This window comes from Triturus cristatus, chromosome 11, assembly GCF_964204655.1.
Source record: "Triturus cristatus chromosome 11, aTriCri1.1, whole genome shotgun sequence".
NCBI lineage: Eukaryota > Metazoa > Chordata > Amphibia > Caudata > Salamandridae > Triturus > Triturus cristatus.
In genome coordinates this window covers 1,062,621,632-1,062,636,354 of record NC_140594.1, presented here as the reverse complement: position 1 = coordinate 1,062,636,354, position 14,723 = coordinate 1,062,621,632, and the positions used below count along the sequence as shown (strand labels likewise).

The 14,723-nt window shown below is 44.0% G+C and overlaps 1 protein-coding gene across 2 annotated transcripts in view; it reads left to right on the top strand.

Annotated features, from left to right (window-relative positions):
• CCDC150 (coiled-coil domain containing 150) overlaps window positions 1-14,723 on the top strand; it is a 343,163-nt gene that overhangs the window by 158,781 nt on the left and 169,659 nt on the right. For both annotated transcript variants that reach the window (XM_085635385.1, XM_085635384.1), the window contains exon 16: window positions 1,967-2,074. In XM_085635385.1, coding sequence (XP_085491511.1) covers window positions 1,967-2,074 — 108 coding nt within the window. The remainder of the gene's footprint in view (window positions 1-1,966; window positions 2,075-14,723) is intronic.

Sequence of the window (14,723 nt, the reverse complement as noted above, 5' to 3'; positions counted from 1 at the left end):
TTAGCCCACTCTGCCACCCCAGTTCAGACATGGCCATATGCAAATCAGTCTGACCCTGTGCCTCATGGGAACAGTCCAGCCCGAACTGCCAAGCCATGCCTTCCCTGGACAGGAAACAAGCTTCCTAGGACCGGTTTCTGGCATTTCAGCCATCTTCAGCCAGGCTTGCTTGAATCCAGCGGCAAAGTGAGCAAGGGACTTACGTCTGAGCATACCCTGCCAACTTATGGCGAACAAAGCGGTACAAAAGGGGGTGGTGATGGACGGAGCATCAGAACCAATCAAACACTCACACCCAGTCAACAGATCTGGGTTTGATCCATCACCGTTCTTTATCCCACTCTGCCACCCCAGTTCAGACATGGCCATATGCAAATCAGTCTGACCCTGTGCCTCGTGGGAACAGTCCAGCCCGAACTGCCAAGCCATGCCTTCCCTGGACAGGAAACAAGCTTCCTAGGACCGGTTTCTGGCATTTCAGCCATCTTCAGCCAGGCTTGCTTGAATTGGCATGGTGAGCAAAAAAACGATGGATTTAGGCCCAGATCTCTGCACTGGGGTGAATGTATGACATTGTTCTGTATTCTGTCCATCAACTGTTGTTTTTGCATTTGTCACCCCGAGTGGGACGGGTATGCTCAGACGTGAGTCCCGTGCTCTCCATGCCACTGGAATCAAGCTATCCTGGCTGAGGAGGGGTGAAACCCCGAAACCGGTCCTAGGATGCTTGGTTCCAGTCCAGGGAGGACCTGGCTTGGCAGTTCAGGATGGACTGTTCCCATGAGGCACAGGGTCAAGACTGATTTGCATATAGGCATGGTGAGCAAAAAAACGATGGATTTGGGCCCAGATCTCTGCACTGGGGTGAATGTATGACATTGTTCTGCATTCTGTCCATCAACTGTTGTTTTTGTATCTGTTCTGTGCTACAGCTAACAAGGGTTCAGCTCAGGTTTAAATTATTGAGACCTAACTGGATGTGGTAAGGAATGGTACTATTATTACCTGAAAAGGACTACAATCCAGTTTCTCACTGAGTAGTGTAGATTACTAGCCTCAATACCTAGAAGGCCAATATGAAGATAATGTAGTGTTGAGCCTTTAGAAGTGCCCTGTTTTCAGATGCGTATAGACCAGTGTCCTATAGTGAGTTATGGCTCAGAGGTAAACACTGAGGTTTGTACTAAGGCAATAGCGTGCACAGACCTGTACTGAAGGAACGTGTATCTGTGCCCTGCTGGGTTTCACTGCTCTATTTACTAGCACAATTTTAATTCTAAAGATGATGAAGTGGAGAAGACAAATGTGATGACCTCCTAAAGGTCTAAGAAAATTGATGGGCTTAATGATAAGGATGGTGTGAAAACTCTATAACATAACTGGTCAGGATATTCTAACCTGCATTTAGGATTATGCTGGTAAAGGCACTCATGCTCCAAACCATTTTTGCAGGTAAGGTGTATTCCATTAAGAATTATTCCATATGCCTAATTCTGCATGTGATTTGACTATCTCAGGTCCTAGTGTTGGTCTTCACATATGTATTTCTATATGTATTTTCTGTCTGGTAAAAAGTCACAAATTGTCCCATAATTTAGGAACTGTCCTTCTAAATAGTGTACAGTTTCTTTTCATAATCATTTTTGTGGCAGTTACCTTTAACCTCTATTTTAGAAGCCTTTCTCCTGTGCACTGTAATTACAATTCATTTCACTAATTGGTTTCCTGAAGCTTAGAAATAAAGGATGTATGCCTTTCTCTTCAGACCTTGCAGTAGTTTTAATTGGCACCATTCACAATAGTGGGTCATTTACTTATCATCACTGGCTTCCCTTTCTATGCTTCAGCTAACCAGTGGCTTGCTCTGCAGTTCATTGCCCCCATTGCTTTCTTTCTTATGGTGTGCTCTTTCATTGATTTGCTGTCTTACTACACTTATTTAATGCTATCCCCCTCCACCTTTTAGACGCGAGTACATCAGCTTGAAGCTGAGCTGGAATCCCTGGCAGATGCGCGGTCCGAAAACACCCAGTTGCGCAAGATAAACACTGCTTTGGAGGCCAAGTACAGTCAGGTCAGATGTGAACAACCAACTCAACCATCTACTGCCTCTTTTCAAATAGAATTGTATGAATACCGAAGATGTTCTAGTTATGCCTATATCGCTGACAAATATGGAGACAATGACTAATAAAATATGGTTCCAAGAATAGAAAAAGTGATATCTAAGCTAATTCTAAAACTTCAGACAAATTGCGAAAGGCATGCATGGACATGAGAACGGCAGAGGTTTGCAATACCAACCTCAAAATATCAAGAGTGTTACTAAAGTTGAATCTTAAAACATCCTAATAAGGTTGAATGTTAAAAAGATGTACATAGAGAAGGAATTTATAAGGAGTCTAATGAGTTTATATGAAAGCTATTTTGATCAAATAGTTTTTAATGATGGTTTACGCTTTGAAAACATTAGCATAGATCTGCCTACTAAACTAAATTTGCACACTCTTGCTTGGGCTATTTCATTTAGCTATCATAACTCTCCGCTCCCACGGCGAAAGGTGATTTTTTCAGGGAAGAAAATGATTCAAAAGCTAGGCCAATCATTACCTCTTTTCCTTGCTTCATAAATACATTTGGCAAAGTCTTAGGATATTATGATCACTATTACAATTGTAGCATCCTGCCAGTTTAATCAGAACTTCCCAAAAAGATTGGTGTATTGGGATTTTAAGACACATTTGAGTTTAAATTGTCCTTATTCAATTTCTAAATAGTTCGCTATCAAACTGGTAGTATTACTAAAAATGTGGGCTCTGGTGTAGGACCACACATAGCATCAAATCTGGGTATTTGGGCAAAGGTTAAAATTAAAGTACTCCCAACATTTTCTTTTATGCTCTGTGACATGAGGAAGCAAACAAAAATATATATTTTTAGTGAATCTGCTAATCATATTTCAGCTATAATTCTAGAAATGGGGACACAATGGTTTTTCAGGAAAACTGATGTCAACAAAGGAAATTTAAGGATTCCAATTTTTATATCAGGATGACCTTGTGCAAACTCAATTAAATCACCTTTTGAGATTGTAATCATTCATGCATTGGAAGGTTACAGCAAAAAAAATGCCTGACGTTTTCCTCTAAAACAAAGCTGTGCCTCCATTTGCAACAGTGGTATAGGGGTTTATGTGTGCAAAGAAATCACAAGATTTATGGACAACAATTGGTAGATTTACCTATGAAACAAAAATTCACACTCTGATTTACTCAAAATGTTTCAAATAGGGAAATTGTGATGGATACTTCTAACCACAGATTCCTCAACTTGGAATTCTAGCAGAGCCATACTGAATCCATAAACCTTCTCACAGTACTGCTATCATGCACTGCTTGGTGTCTCCTTGGAGCTCCTTGCTGACTCCACACTATCCACAAAGTGACAAAGAGGAGCTGTATATATTTGCCACTCCTTTGCGCTTTCTTCTGTTCTCCGCTCCCAGCTTTGTCCATTTTCCGTTGACTTCTAAACAGTTTCAAACCAATGTGTTAGGGAACAATGCCCTCACCCTAATCAACGGGTTTGAAGCCATGCTGTGACAGCAGGAAATAGATTTTGGTCTTGGACCGGCAAAAGTTGTGTGATTTGGAGTGTGGCATGTACCATGACTCTTAAGTCAAGTGATAAATGCACTCTCATACACCCGAAGGCGATCTGAGACCTGGAGGAAAAGCAGTATGCGGCCCAACACAAGAAGTGCGTGCTTTGCGGAAGTACAGCTCCCAATCTAAGTCATGGATCTGGTCTAGAACCCAAGCTAGTCGCACAATCACTCAGATTCACGCTCAAAGTCTTCTGGTAAGTCCAATTCCAAGGGTAAACACAAAGTGAAGCAGAGCCCAACCCTATCTCGCCACTCTGACTCCAAAGAGAAGGCACAAGGACGTTGCAATGTCAGTCACACCATGTCGAGGCCTCAAGCCACAGAACCAATTCCTCTGCTGGTCCTTACATGCAGCAAGATTCCTGGGCCATCATCGACAGTCTGTTTACTGCTGGCAGGTTCACACAACTCCATCTGTTCCCTTGGGACCCATTACTAGGCCTGTACCCACTCTGGTACAGACATTTACACTGGCACAGAGATACTTGTCCTTTCTTGAAAAACCAGCACTGGTACTGACTGAAATTACTTTGATTCAACCCTAACTGATGCCAGGCTACGAAAGTACAAAAACGCAACCATTCGTCTTGCAGCCTTACTCTAACCCAGTGCCTCTTCCATGTTGCACTTACCAGCAGAGGCTCAATAATTTTTTTGAGTCTGATATTGATCCAGTGCCAGAGGAGGAGGAATCCCGAAGATAATGTTGATGTTTATGGGGATGATGGTGATGGGGATGGCTTGCTCCCCCCCCTCACTACTCTGATGATGCCTTATGCCACCATATACAGAATGCCAGTGGATGCAAGTCAAGCAGGCAGACTTCAGGCCTGCAGGGGCATTAGTGTTCTAGTTCCCTTTCCCCTGCTACAACTGGATGGTGTCCTTGGACCTGCAGCATGGTTATTTTGAAATACACATCCTGCAGTCCCACAGACGTTATCTGAGGTTCAAGGTAAGCCAGGAGCATTTTCTGTTTGCCATGCTACCTTTTGGCCTCACCAGCACCCCTCGGGTGTTCATGAAAGTGATGGGGTGGTCACAGCCCATCTTCAGAGGTTGGGGAAACCAGTATTCTTGTAATTTGTTGACTGGCTGTTAAATGCTGACTTGCCATAGTCAGTCGTGGTCCATCTCCTGAATAGGGTGAACCTCTTGACATCGTTGTGGTTCACTATCATCCAACCGAAGTCCCACCAGAGTCCTTCGCAGAGGCTCCCTTTATTTTAGCAATCCTGGACACAGTAGATTTTGGGGCTTTCCCTCTGCCTCAATGAGTCCAGGACATTCGATCTATGATCCAGATGTGTCCGGCACAATCCTGGATCACAGTGATAAGTAGCACTCATGCTTCCTGCTCTTAGCCTTCTGTATCCCTTTCATTAGCTATGCCAGGTGGCACATATGGTCTTTGAAATGGAACTGGAAGTTCCACAGGGCCCAACATTGAGGCAATCTCACAGATGTCATCTTGGTCTCGAAGGAGATGCCTTGAGACATTCAGTGGTTGCTGCTTTAACACATTTGAGGCAGTATTGCACCCCTCTCCCTTCCTCATGCAGAGCTAAGGATAGTTATGGACATGTTTTTGCTGGGATTTGGGAGGTTATCTGGGAAGGTGGCACTCTGGGACTCTGGTCTCCAGTGGAGGGTCAGCTCCACATCATTCCGAAGGAGTTAAAGGTCTTCCTGCCATCCAGCAGGGCGAGGCTGGTGCAGGTTTTCATGGACATCACTGCTGCCGTGGGGTACAGCAGCAAGAAGGGGGGGAAGTTGGGTTCTTGGTCCTATGTCAAGAGACACTGCGCCTTTGGAGGTGGCTGGAACATCAGCGCATTTTGATGATTGCAAACCAACTGGCAGTGTTCCTGAATATCAGAGATGAGGAACAGAGCAAGCTGTGTCTGGCCGATCACCAGTGGCATCTACATGCCAAGATGGCACAGGGCATCTACAATAGTGAGGAAAGTGCTGGCTAGATCTTTTCACCACCGCCGAATGCACATAGACAAAAGGTTTGTACATTGGAGTGTTTGCAGGATCACTTGTTAGGAGATGCATTCTGGCTGGAATGGATCATTGGGCTCCTGTACACTTTCCTGTCACTGCCTCTCTTGCCCAGAGTTCTGAAGAAAATCAGGAATGGCCAGCCCCAAGTTATCCTAGTGGCTCTAAACTGGGCTAGGAGATTAGGGTACCCTGGCCTCCTGGGCATGATCATCTGTTCTCCGATCAGCCTGCCACTTTGTACCTCCTGTCTCAGAAACAGGGCAGGGTCCTCCACCCAAATCTTTGCAATCTACATGCTTGGAGTTTAAACAGCAGCAATTGATTGTGTTTGGTCTGCCATCTGAAGTGGTGGATGTTATCCTTGCTGCCCAGCACCCCTCCAAGAAATTCATTTATATCAGCTGCTGGTACAAATTTGTGGCCTGGTGTGGTGTTCGCAAGGCTGACACTTTGTTTTATTTTTGGCCCACCATGGCCCTCCAGTGGTCACTTAAAGGTTAGTTGATAGCCATTTCAGCCTTTCTAAGTTTGCCGGCCCATCTGTCCTAGTTTAAATCACGTATTGCGATGAGATGTTTAAATGATTTGGCACATGTTCCCTTCCAAACTGTTTGATGCCACAGTGGGACCTCAACTTGGTCTTGAAGTTTCCCATGTATACTCCCTTTGGGCTAATGCATAGCCACTTGCAGCGTCTCCTGACTTTAAAGACTGTCTTGCTTGTTTTGCTTACGTCAGCTTGTCGCATGAGTGAACTTCGGGCACTTTTAATGCAGCTGGTCCACACCACCATTTTCCTGAACAAGTTGGTGCTGAGGACTCAGGAGGTATTCTTGCCCAAAAAAAACCTCTGGATAATCCATCATCCTCCCTGCCTTCTTTTCTCCCCCTTCACCCCTTGAAAGAGGATGAGAGGCTACATTTACTGGATTCCAAAAGGGCTTTAGCTTTTATATTGATTGTATCAAGGACCTTCGTGTGGGTGATTTAATTTTTTATGGAGTTTTTCAGTGCAAAGGGAAGGTTGTACAGAAGATGACCTCATCAAGATGGATAATCCTAACCATTACGCTCTGCTATGCACTAGCCAAGAAGCAGACAAAGGAAGGTCCAAAAGCCCATTCCACCAGGTCTAATATACCATTAGATTGGTATATGTAGTGCCTATCCTTGACTACAATGCCAGGCTCCAAAGCGGGCATCAGTGCACATGTTCACAAAGCACTATTGACTTGACAGCCAGGTTTGTCAGGAACCACATTTCGTCTGATTGTTCCTGCAACAGTTTTTGGTCTGAGCCTACTCCACAGACCCTCTACCATGGGGAGATACTGCTTTGGTATCTGTTCTAGAGCTGAGGAATCTGTGGTTGGAAGTATCTATCAGAAGAACAAGTTACTTGCTTTCGGTTGCTCTTTCTGGTGGAAACTTTATCTAACCACAGATTTCTCACTGCCCTGCCACCTTCCCATTCTGTGGAATGGTCTCTTTAATATCTAAAAATGTTTGAAGTGAGTATTGATCACACTAGTACCAGCAATTGATTATGCTCTGAATCTGAGGGCACAGAAGGGAAACAGACCAGAAACTGACATCAGCACTCAGGCGAAGCGCTAATATGTGACTCCGTTCTGGGGTGGTGTGGAGTCTTCGGGCAGCCCAACAGCACCATGTAGTGGCACGGGAGCACTCCTCTGAGAGGTTTTCCGGATCCATTCTGTTGCCAGGGGAGTATTCTAAAATGAGAAACCTGCAGGTAAATAGCATAGCCTCCAGAAAGAGCGATAACAAAGTAAGTAGTTTCTTCATCAGGATCGATCGACTGCACTAAGAAGTTGGAAAGCAATAGAAGGAACCTATGGAATTTACCAGTCATGTAACCAAAAATGTGTTAAAATGGGGTTTAAAAAAATATTTATAGGAGACTTACAAGAAACTATAGATTGCAGACTATGTTTTTGGAGATTATTTGTAATGGTGAATTATTCATAAGGTATAGGTTTACTGCAAATGACTGATTCTATAATATGCCTCGCTTTGAAACAAATGCTACAATTTTGGAACGCAGAACTACATTTTAACTTGAGTAAAGAAAAATGGTGAGAAACACTGGTAGATGCATCTAATTATAACAAATAATATCTGGTATACAGCATGTCCTAAAAGTATACCCAGTTGGATGCGAGGCTTATGGAAAATGTTACATAGGAAAGGAATCATATAAACAAATGTTTGTGAAGGAGTACAATCCTTGTGGGATAGTATCTTTCACCAAGCATATTCATTTACACAAGTGACTTAAAAGTAAATGTGACTTATTTTGTTTAGAAAAGTAAATTGTGGTAGGAGGGATAATTAATCTAGAAAATTGGTAATATGTTACACATCAATGAGTCAACTGCTTCTTAATTTGAAATTAGCGACACTGGGAGGCATGTTTGGCAAAGATTTTAAAGAAGTATGGGGCTCTTTTCAAGATTAGTATGATGAAGATTCAGTCAGTTTAGAGGATTCAGCATCAAGTTTTGAAGATTTAATCTGGTGATACGACAGTTTTCAAGTTGAAGAAATCTCTAGAAACCCGGGAGAATTAGGAGAGCGAAAGTAAGAAAAGAACTGTAGTATTTGTGAATCATGTCCATTTAATTACATTGGATTTCAGTGACCTTGATTTAATTGAAATGCAGGGGTATATACGGAATGGGTTGGAGGTCTCTATGTTCCAGTGGGAAGTGGTTGTTGGTGTACAGTACCTTACTGTACGACCTGCAAGTTCAAATTCGCCTGTATGCTTAAGCCTGCATGGTCTGGGCTTTACCAGTAACAGAGATTGAATTGCAGGCAAAGTCAATGAGCAGAAATAAACATTTCTAGAAGTGACCCTGATTGATCATGAAACAGCTGTATTGTTGACCATGGAGTTGACATCGAATGTATCTAATTTGTGCCTGCCACCCTGTTTTCTCTACAGCTTCCTATTCCTTTCGATATATTTTTACCAGTGTGTACACTGTATATTTGCGGCCCATGTTGGCAACCTAAAAGAGATTAAACGTACTTGTTCTTCACTGTCTCCAGTGTGCGTGACCACACATATCTGAGCTTTCTGAATGTGCATTGCTCCGCTGCTCTGTGATGGTCAGAAATCAGTGCCAAGGATGTGTTGTAGCATATGAAGGCAGCTGTGTAGGACTTCCCATTTAAAGTCTTTAGTGTAAGTGTAGTGTTACTATAGGGGGGCAAACTTAGGGAAGCAACATGTTTGTGTTGTATTTTGCAAATTTGTTTGCTTTATCTTTATTGCTGTGGTGGTTATAAGAGTGTTCAGGAGGGTCTGATAGGGCTTGGATCAGCCATGGTACACAAGGGCTGATTGCAGGTAGAGTTCAGTGGGACTTCTTGATTGAGAGCAAGTGGGTTTGTATTTGGCATTGTGATTAATGTAAAGAAAATGAGGTTGCTTCTTAAACAGATTATGTGTATGTCTTAGTAGGTGTTGATGGAGGAAGGTTTCGTATTTAGAGAAACTTGCTTGTATGCAATCTTCTCAAATAGCATGTAACCACATTACCAACACGTTTTGTAAATACTAATATTGCATTATACACGACATACAATATCGAGGGGAAGCATTCCTATGTGTATTACTAACAAGTAACCCGAGTGTCTTAAAATGGCCACCAAAAACACGGGAACTTTATTGCGCATGCGTCTACTGCATCTACGTAGTGTGACGCATTCTGTCGCTTGGTGGGAAAACTTTGCAGCTGCGCAATAGCACTAAATTTGTCCGCTTGAAACTCACATGTTAATGCATATGCTACTGCTTGAACTAAAACTTGTGGGTTCTATTAAATACTAATGCAAAAGATTTAAATAAGTAAATGGGGATAGAGTAGAGATAAGTGGTATACATTGAAATCATTTATTGTCACATTCTAACGTGTCTTTTTCTGACTTTATTATTAGTTCACGTTTGGGCCTCGGTGGGTGACAGAAATTCCTACATTACATGACTCGCGCGCGTGAGCATAGAAACTTGCCGGAAACTGGGATGACACACTTGAAACACAGCCAAGGCCACATTAGCCAAAGACGCCTGGGAACATAAACCCCTGAACCGGACGAAAGCAACAAATTTGGATAAATTGTATAATTTGTAATGATCATAATGTGAAATGCGGGTGGGAATAAAGCCATGGAAAAATAAATTAAGGGGAGGAAACATAGAACAATAGTCCACAGTAAATGTATTACTTTTAATATGGTGTGATGAACTCACCTCCTCGCCCTGACCAATCAGAATAGGGGAGAACACAAAAAATGCAATTTTGGGGGTTGTTGGGCTGTGACTGGTTCCCCAGGCAGAAGCACTTGTTCCCCAGGAGCGAAGAGGGAGCCCCTCCCTTTCCCAGGGATACAGCCTCCCCAGTGCCAAAACAGAACACACTAGGGAAATGAAAATATCCCCAGAAAATGAAGGGACCAAGGAGGACCACCAGAGCAGTCCCAATGCAGCCAACAGGGAGAAGGTCTAGTCAAATTAGACTTGGGATTTCTATATTAAAAATGACAAAGAAAGAAACAAACACCATTAATTAAGAACCTAAACTTTAATTAATTAACTTAGTTGTGCACTATCCCACACTTACTTGGTTCAAGGCTGGTTGTTGTCTCAGAAGATGGTCTCTTTAAAATAAAAAATGGAAAGGCTGGTGGGGCTAGTCTTTCGTTATTCCAGCTTTATACGAAGTAAAACACAATTTGAGAGCATACGTCTGCTCTTTGGCCAAAGTGCAGTTCAGGAAATAATGAAATAAACTCCAGCCGATCCTTGGAGTTCTGTTTTGAGCGCTCCGGAACTTCAACAGAGCAAAAAAATCAGCCCGCATAAATGAGGAGACTGATTACACTCAGATAACGGCTTTGGGAAAGGCAGATAATGTGAGGAGAAAGTAGCACGTCTCACACTGGAGGCTACAGAATGAAGGAAGTGAACGCGCTTTCGCTGTGAAGTAAAAAATGAAAGGCTGCGTGTCTAACACAGGTGAAGGCAGCTTGAGAAGGATTCACTGCGCCCACGCATTGTAGTGAGAAAGGAAAGGCTGTTCATCCGTCTCTGGTGACGGCAGCTTGAAAAGGATTCAACGCGCCCTCGCGTTGCAGCGGAAAGGAAAGGCTGCTCGTCCGGAAACAAAGGGGAGCATTAGGGTGAGGAATACAGCGCGTTCACGCGCTGGTATCAAAAAAGGAAAAAGCGGAGGCAGCACGTAACCAAAGAAAAAAAACACAGCTGGGAGTAACGGCGCGACCACGCGCTAAATGCTAAAAAACAGAAAGACCAATTCTTTAAGCAGCAGCTCCGGCAGATTTGTCGGGAAGATCCAGGAACAGGAATATATATGAGGATATCCAAACACGGAACAGGGCAAGGTTCAAACAAGGACCGCCAAGCACTGAGGCACAGCAGCTGAAGGCTTAAGAGCCTCCCAATCACCTGATCACTCCTACAGCAGTATGGGACAGTGCACAACTCGCATCTCCCGCTGAGCTTTCTGGGAGATGTAGTTTAACTATGGTACATGAAGCCTGACTCCTAACAGTTCTCCCCCCTAAAGGCCTACTCACAGGTCTGGGTTTGGAGGGATGTAGTGCATGGAATCATCTGACCAACAAAGGCGCATGCACGTTTTCTGAGGGGTTCCCATGTTCTGTCCTCCGGGGCATATCCCACCCAGTCTATCAGATAATGCAATCTACCCCTATGTCTCCGTGAATCAACAATACGTCTGACTTCATACTCCAACTCTCCTTCTATATTAACAGGAGGAGGTGGAGGTTCGGGGCATGAGGGAGTGGTGCATGGTTTTAACAGAGAAGTATGAAACACAGGGTGTATTTGCATTTCTGGTAGGAGTTCTAGTTTTATTGCTACAGGATTGATAACCTGACTGATGGGGAAGGGACCTAGATATCTGGGTTGTAGCTTGCGTGGCCCGGCTAGCCGGAGTTTTCTGGTGGCTAACCAAACCTGATCTCCCACTTTGTAACTAGGAGCAGGGCGTCTGTGTTTGTCCGCTTGGTTCTTCATGTTCTCTTTGGCTTCAAGTAATTCATGTCTGGCCTGTTCCCAAATGGACATGAGTTGTGCATGATGGCCTGTAGCGGCTGGTGTGTGTACAACAGAAGGGGGTATTTCCAAAGGGGGAAATCTGGGATGATATCCTGCAGTAAAGAAAAAGGGCGATATCTTGGAAGCTGAGTGAGTGGTGTTATTATATGCGAACTCGGCCAAGGGTAGGGCTTGAACCCAATCGCCTGTGATGGTGCTAATTAAACATCTTAGGAACTGCTCAAGAGTCTGATTTGTTCTCTCTGTCTGGCCATCCGTTTGCGGATGATAGGCCGTAGAGAGACGATCTATGTGGAGGGCCTTACACAGGCCTTGCCAGAACTTGGATATAAACTGGGGGCCCCTATCTGATACAATCACAGTGGAGAATCCATGAAGGCGGACAATGTTTTGGATAAACGCCTCCGTGAGTTCTATGGCTGTGGGCAGTTTGTTGAGGGGAATGAAATTAGCCATTTTGGACAACATGTCTACGACCACTAATATAGTGGTATACCCTTGAGTTGTAGGTAGGTCTGTGAAGAAGTCCATGCTAATAGCTGTTGGGTACAGGTAACGGTTGCAACAGTCAGTCAGGAGCACAGTGCAATGTTTTTTGTCTGGCACAGGTAGGACATGCTTTGACATGTTCAGTGATCTGTTGGGTCATACCTTTCCTCCAGAACCACCTCTGACAGGTTTGTATTGTCTTTGCTACCCCTGGGTGTCCTGCCAAGGGTAATGCATGACACCACTTCATAATCAAAGCCTGTTTTTGTGTCGGGAGAAACAACCGGTTGTCATGGAAAAAGAGGTTGTTTTTTATCTTATGGCGGGGATCTGTTAACCACTCTTTCCGATCCAGAGAGGCAAAGGGTTGTTGGAGGAGTGAGAAAAAAGTGGCAGATTCTGCACCACTACCGTCTCCCATGGCAATGATCTTGTATTCAGGGATGATAGGTACTGGTACCTCCACAGAGTTTTTATGTTCTATTCCCAGACGAGACAAGGCATCTGCTTTTCCTTGTTTTACTCCAGGGCGGAAAGGGATAACAAAATCGTATTAGCAAAAAAGGATACACATCTTATTTGCCTAGGTGTAAGAGCTCTGGCTGTCCCGAAATACTGAAGGTTCCGGTGATCGGAATAGATGGTGATTATATGCGGGGACCCTAAAAGATAATGACGCCATTCCTGAAACGCCATTTTAATGGCCAAAAGTTCTCTCTCCCCGATGGTGTAATTTTGTTCTGCCTGTGACAGGGTCTTAGAGAAATAGGCTACAGGATGGAGAGTTCCTGAGCTATGGTCCCATTGTGATAATACTCCACCTACTGCATATTGAGAGGCATCTGCTTGTACGTAATAGGTCTGTGTCTCATCTGCATGTCGAATAATGGGGGCAGAGGTAAAGCTGTTCTTTAAGGCTTGGGAAGCCGTTTCGGCAGCTTGATCCCATTCGAACACCACTCCTTTCTTCAGGAGTCTAGTTATGGGAGTGATGAGTTCAGAGAAATGACTGATGCGGTGACCACCTCTTTTATAGTGGTAGGACTTGCCCAGTTAGTAATGGCAGATACCTTGGCAGGATCCATGTGTATACCTTCTGGGGAGATGACAAATCCCAGAAAAGCTACTTTGCGGGTATGGAAGAGACATTTATCCAGTTTGGCAAAAAGGTGGTTCTCTTGCAACCGACACAGTATCAAACTCTCATGTACTTTCTCATTCTGGGGATAAATTAAGATATCGTCTATATAGACGATGACGAACAAATCCAGGTACTCTCTCAAGATCTCGTTTATGAAGAACTGAAAAGCTGCAGGAGCGTTACACAGACCAAACGGCATAACACAATACTCATAAAGACCAAACTTGGTGCGGAAAGCCGTCTTCCACTCATCTCCTTATCTGACTCTGATCAAATGGTAGGCTCCTCTCAGATCAAGTTTGGTAAAGATAGTGGCCTTTCTAACCTGATCCAAGAGATTGGAGATGAGGAAGAGGATATTTGTTCTTAATGGTCACCTTGTTTAAGGCGCAGTAATCCAGGCATGCTCTCAAGCCTCCTTCCCTCTTGGGGATAAAAAAAATAGGGGAGGAGACAGGGGAGGTCGAGTGTCTTATGAACCCCTTTCTTAACATATCTTGTTGATATTCAGGCAAATACTGTGTCTCTGGTTCCATGAGGGAATATACTCTACTAACAGGCAGATTTGAGCCCGGCACCAAATCAATCCTGCAATCATAGGACCTGTGGAGTGGCAAGGCTATTGCTTTGACTTCGTCAAAGTCTTCTGAGAATTCCTTATATTCCGCAGGCAGCAGAGAGGTGTCTGTCGTTGAAAGGGTACAACACAAAGGAGAATGCCAGTGGGTGAGTTCTCGATAGCAATGGGTCATACAATAAGGAGAGCGTAACACTACCCTCCTAGAGACCCAATCTATTTGTGGATTATGATGTTGGAGCCATGGGACTCCGAGAATGTCTCAAATATTAGGGGTATCAATCAAGTCAAATGTAATGACCTCCGAATGCCCATTATCACACATCATGATAACGTCGGGAGTTTGGTACGTTATCATACCAGACGACAACTCAGATCCGTCTACTGCTCTTACTTTTTCAGGGTGTCTCTTCAGAATGAATTCTAGTCCCAGAGCTCTAGCGACTGCTATGTCCAAAAAGCTTCCAGTTGCTCCAGAATCAAGCAAAATAGACATGGTTTGTCTAAGCTGAGACGACAGAAGGAACACCACATTGATAGAGAAATATTTGGGCACAGGAGCCAAGGTATTAGCCCAAAATTTAGAGGCCTTTGAATCTGGAGGACTTGGAGAAGCGACCTCGGTACTCCCCAAGTCAGTTAGTTTTCCCGACTGCACCGCCAGACTGGTTCGGCCTGTAGATGTTCTCGGGACAACATTAGGTTT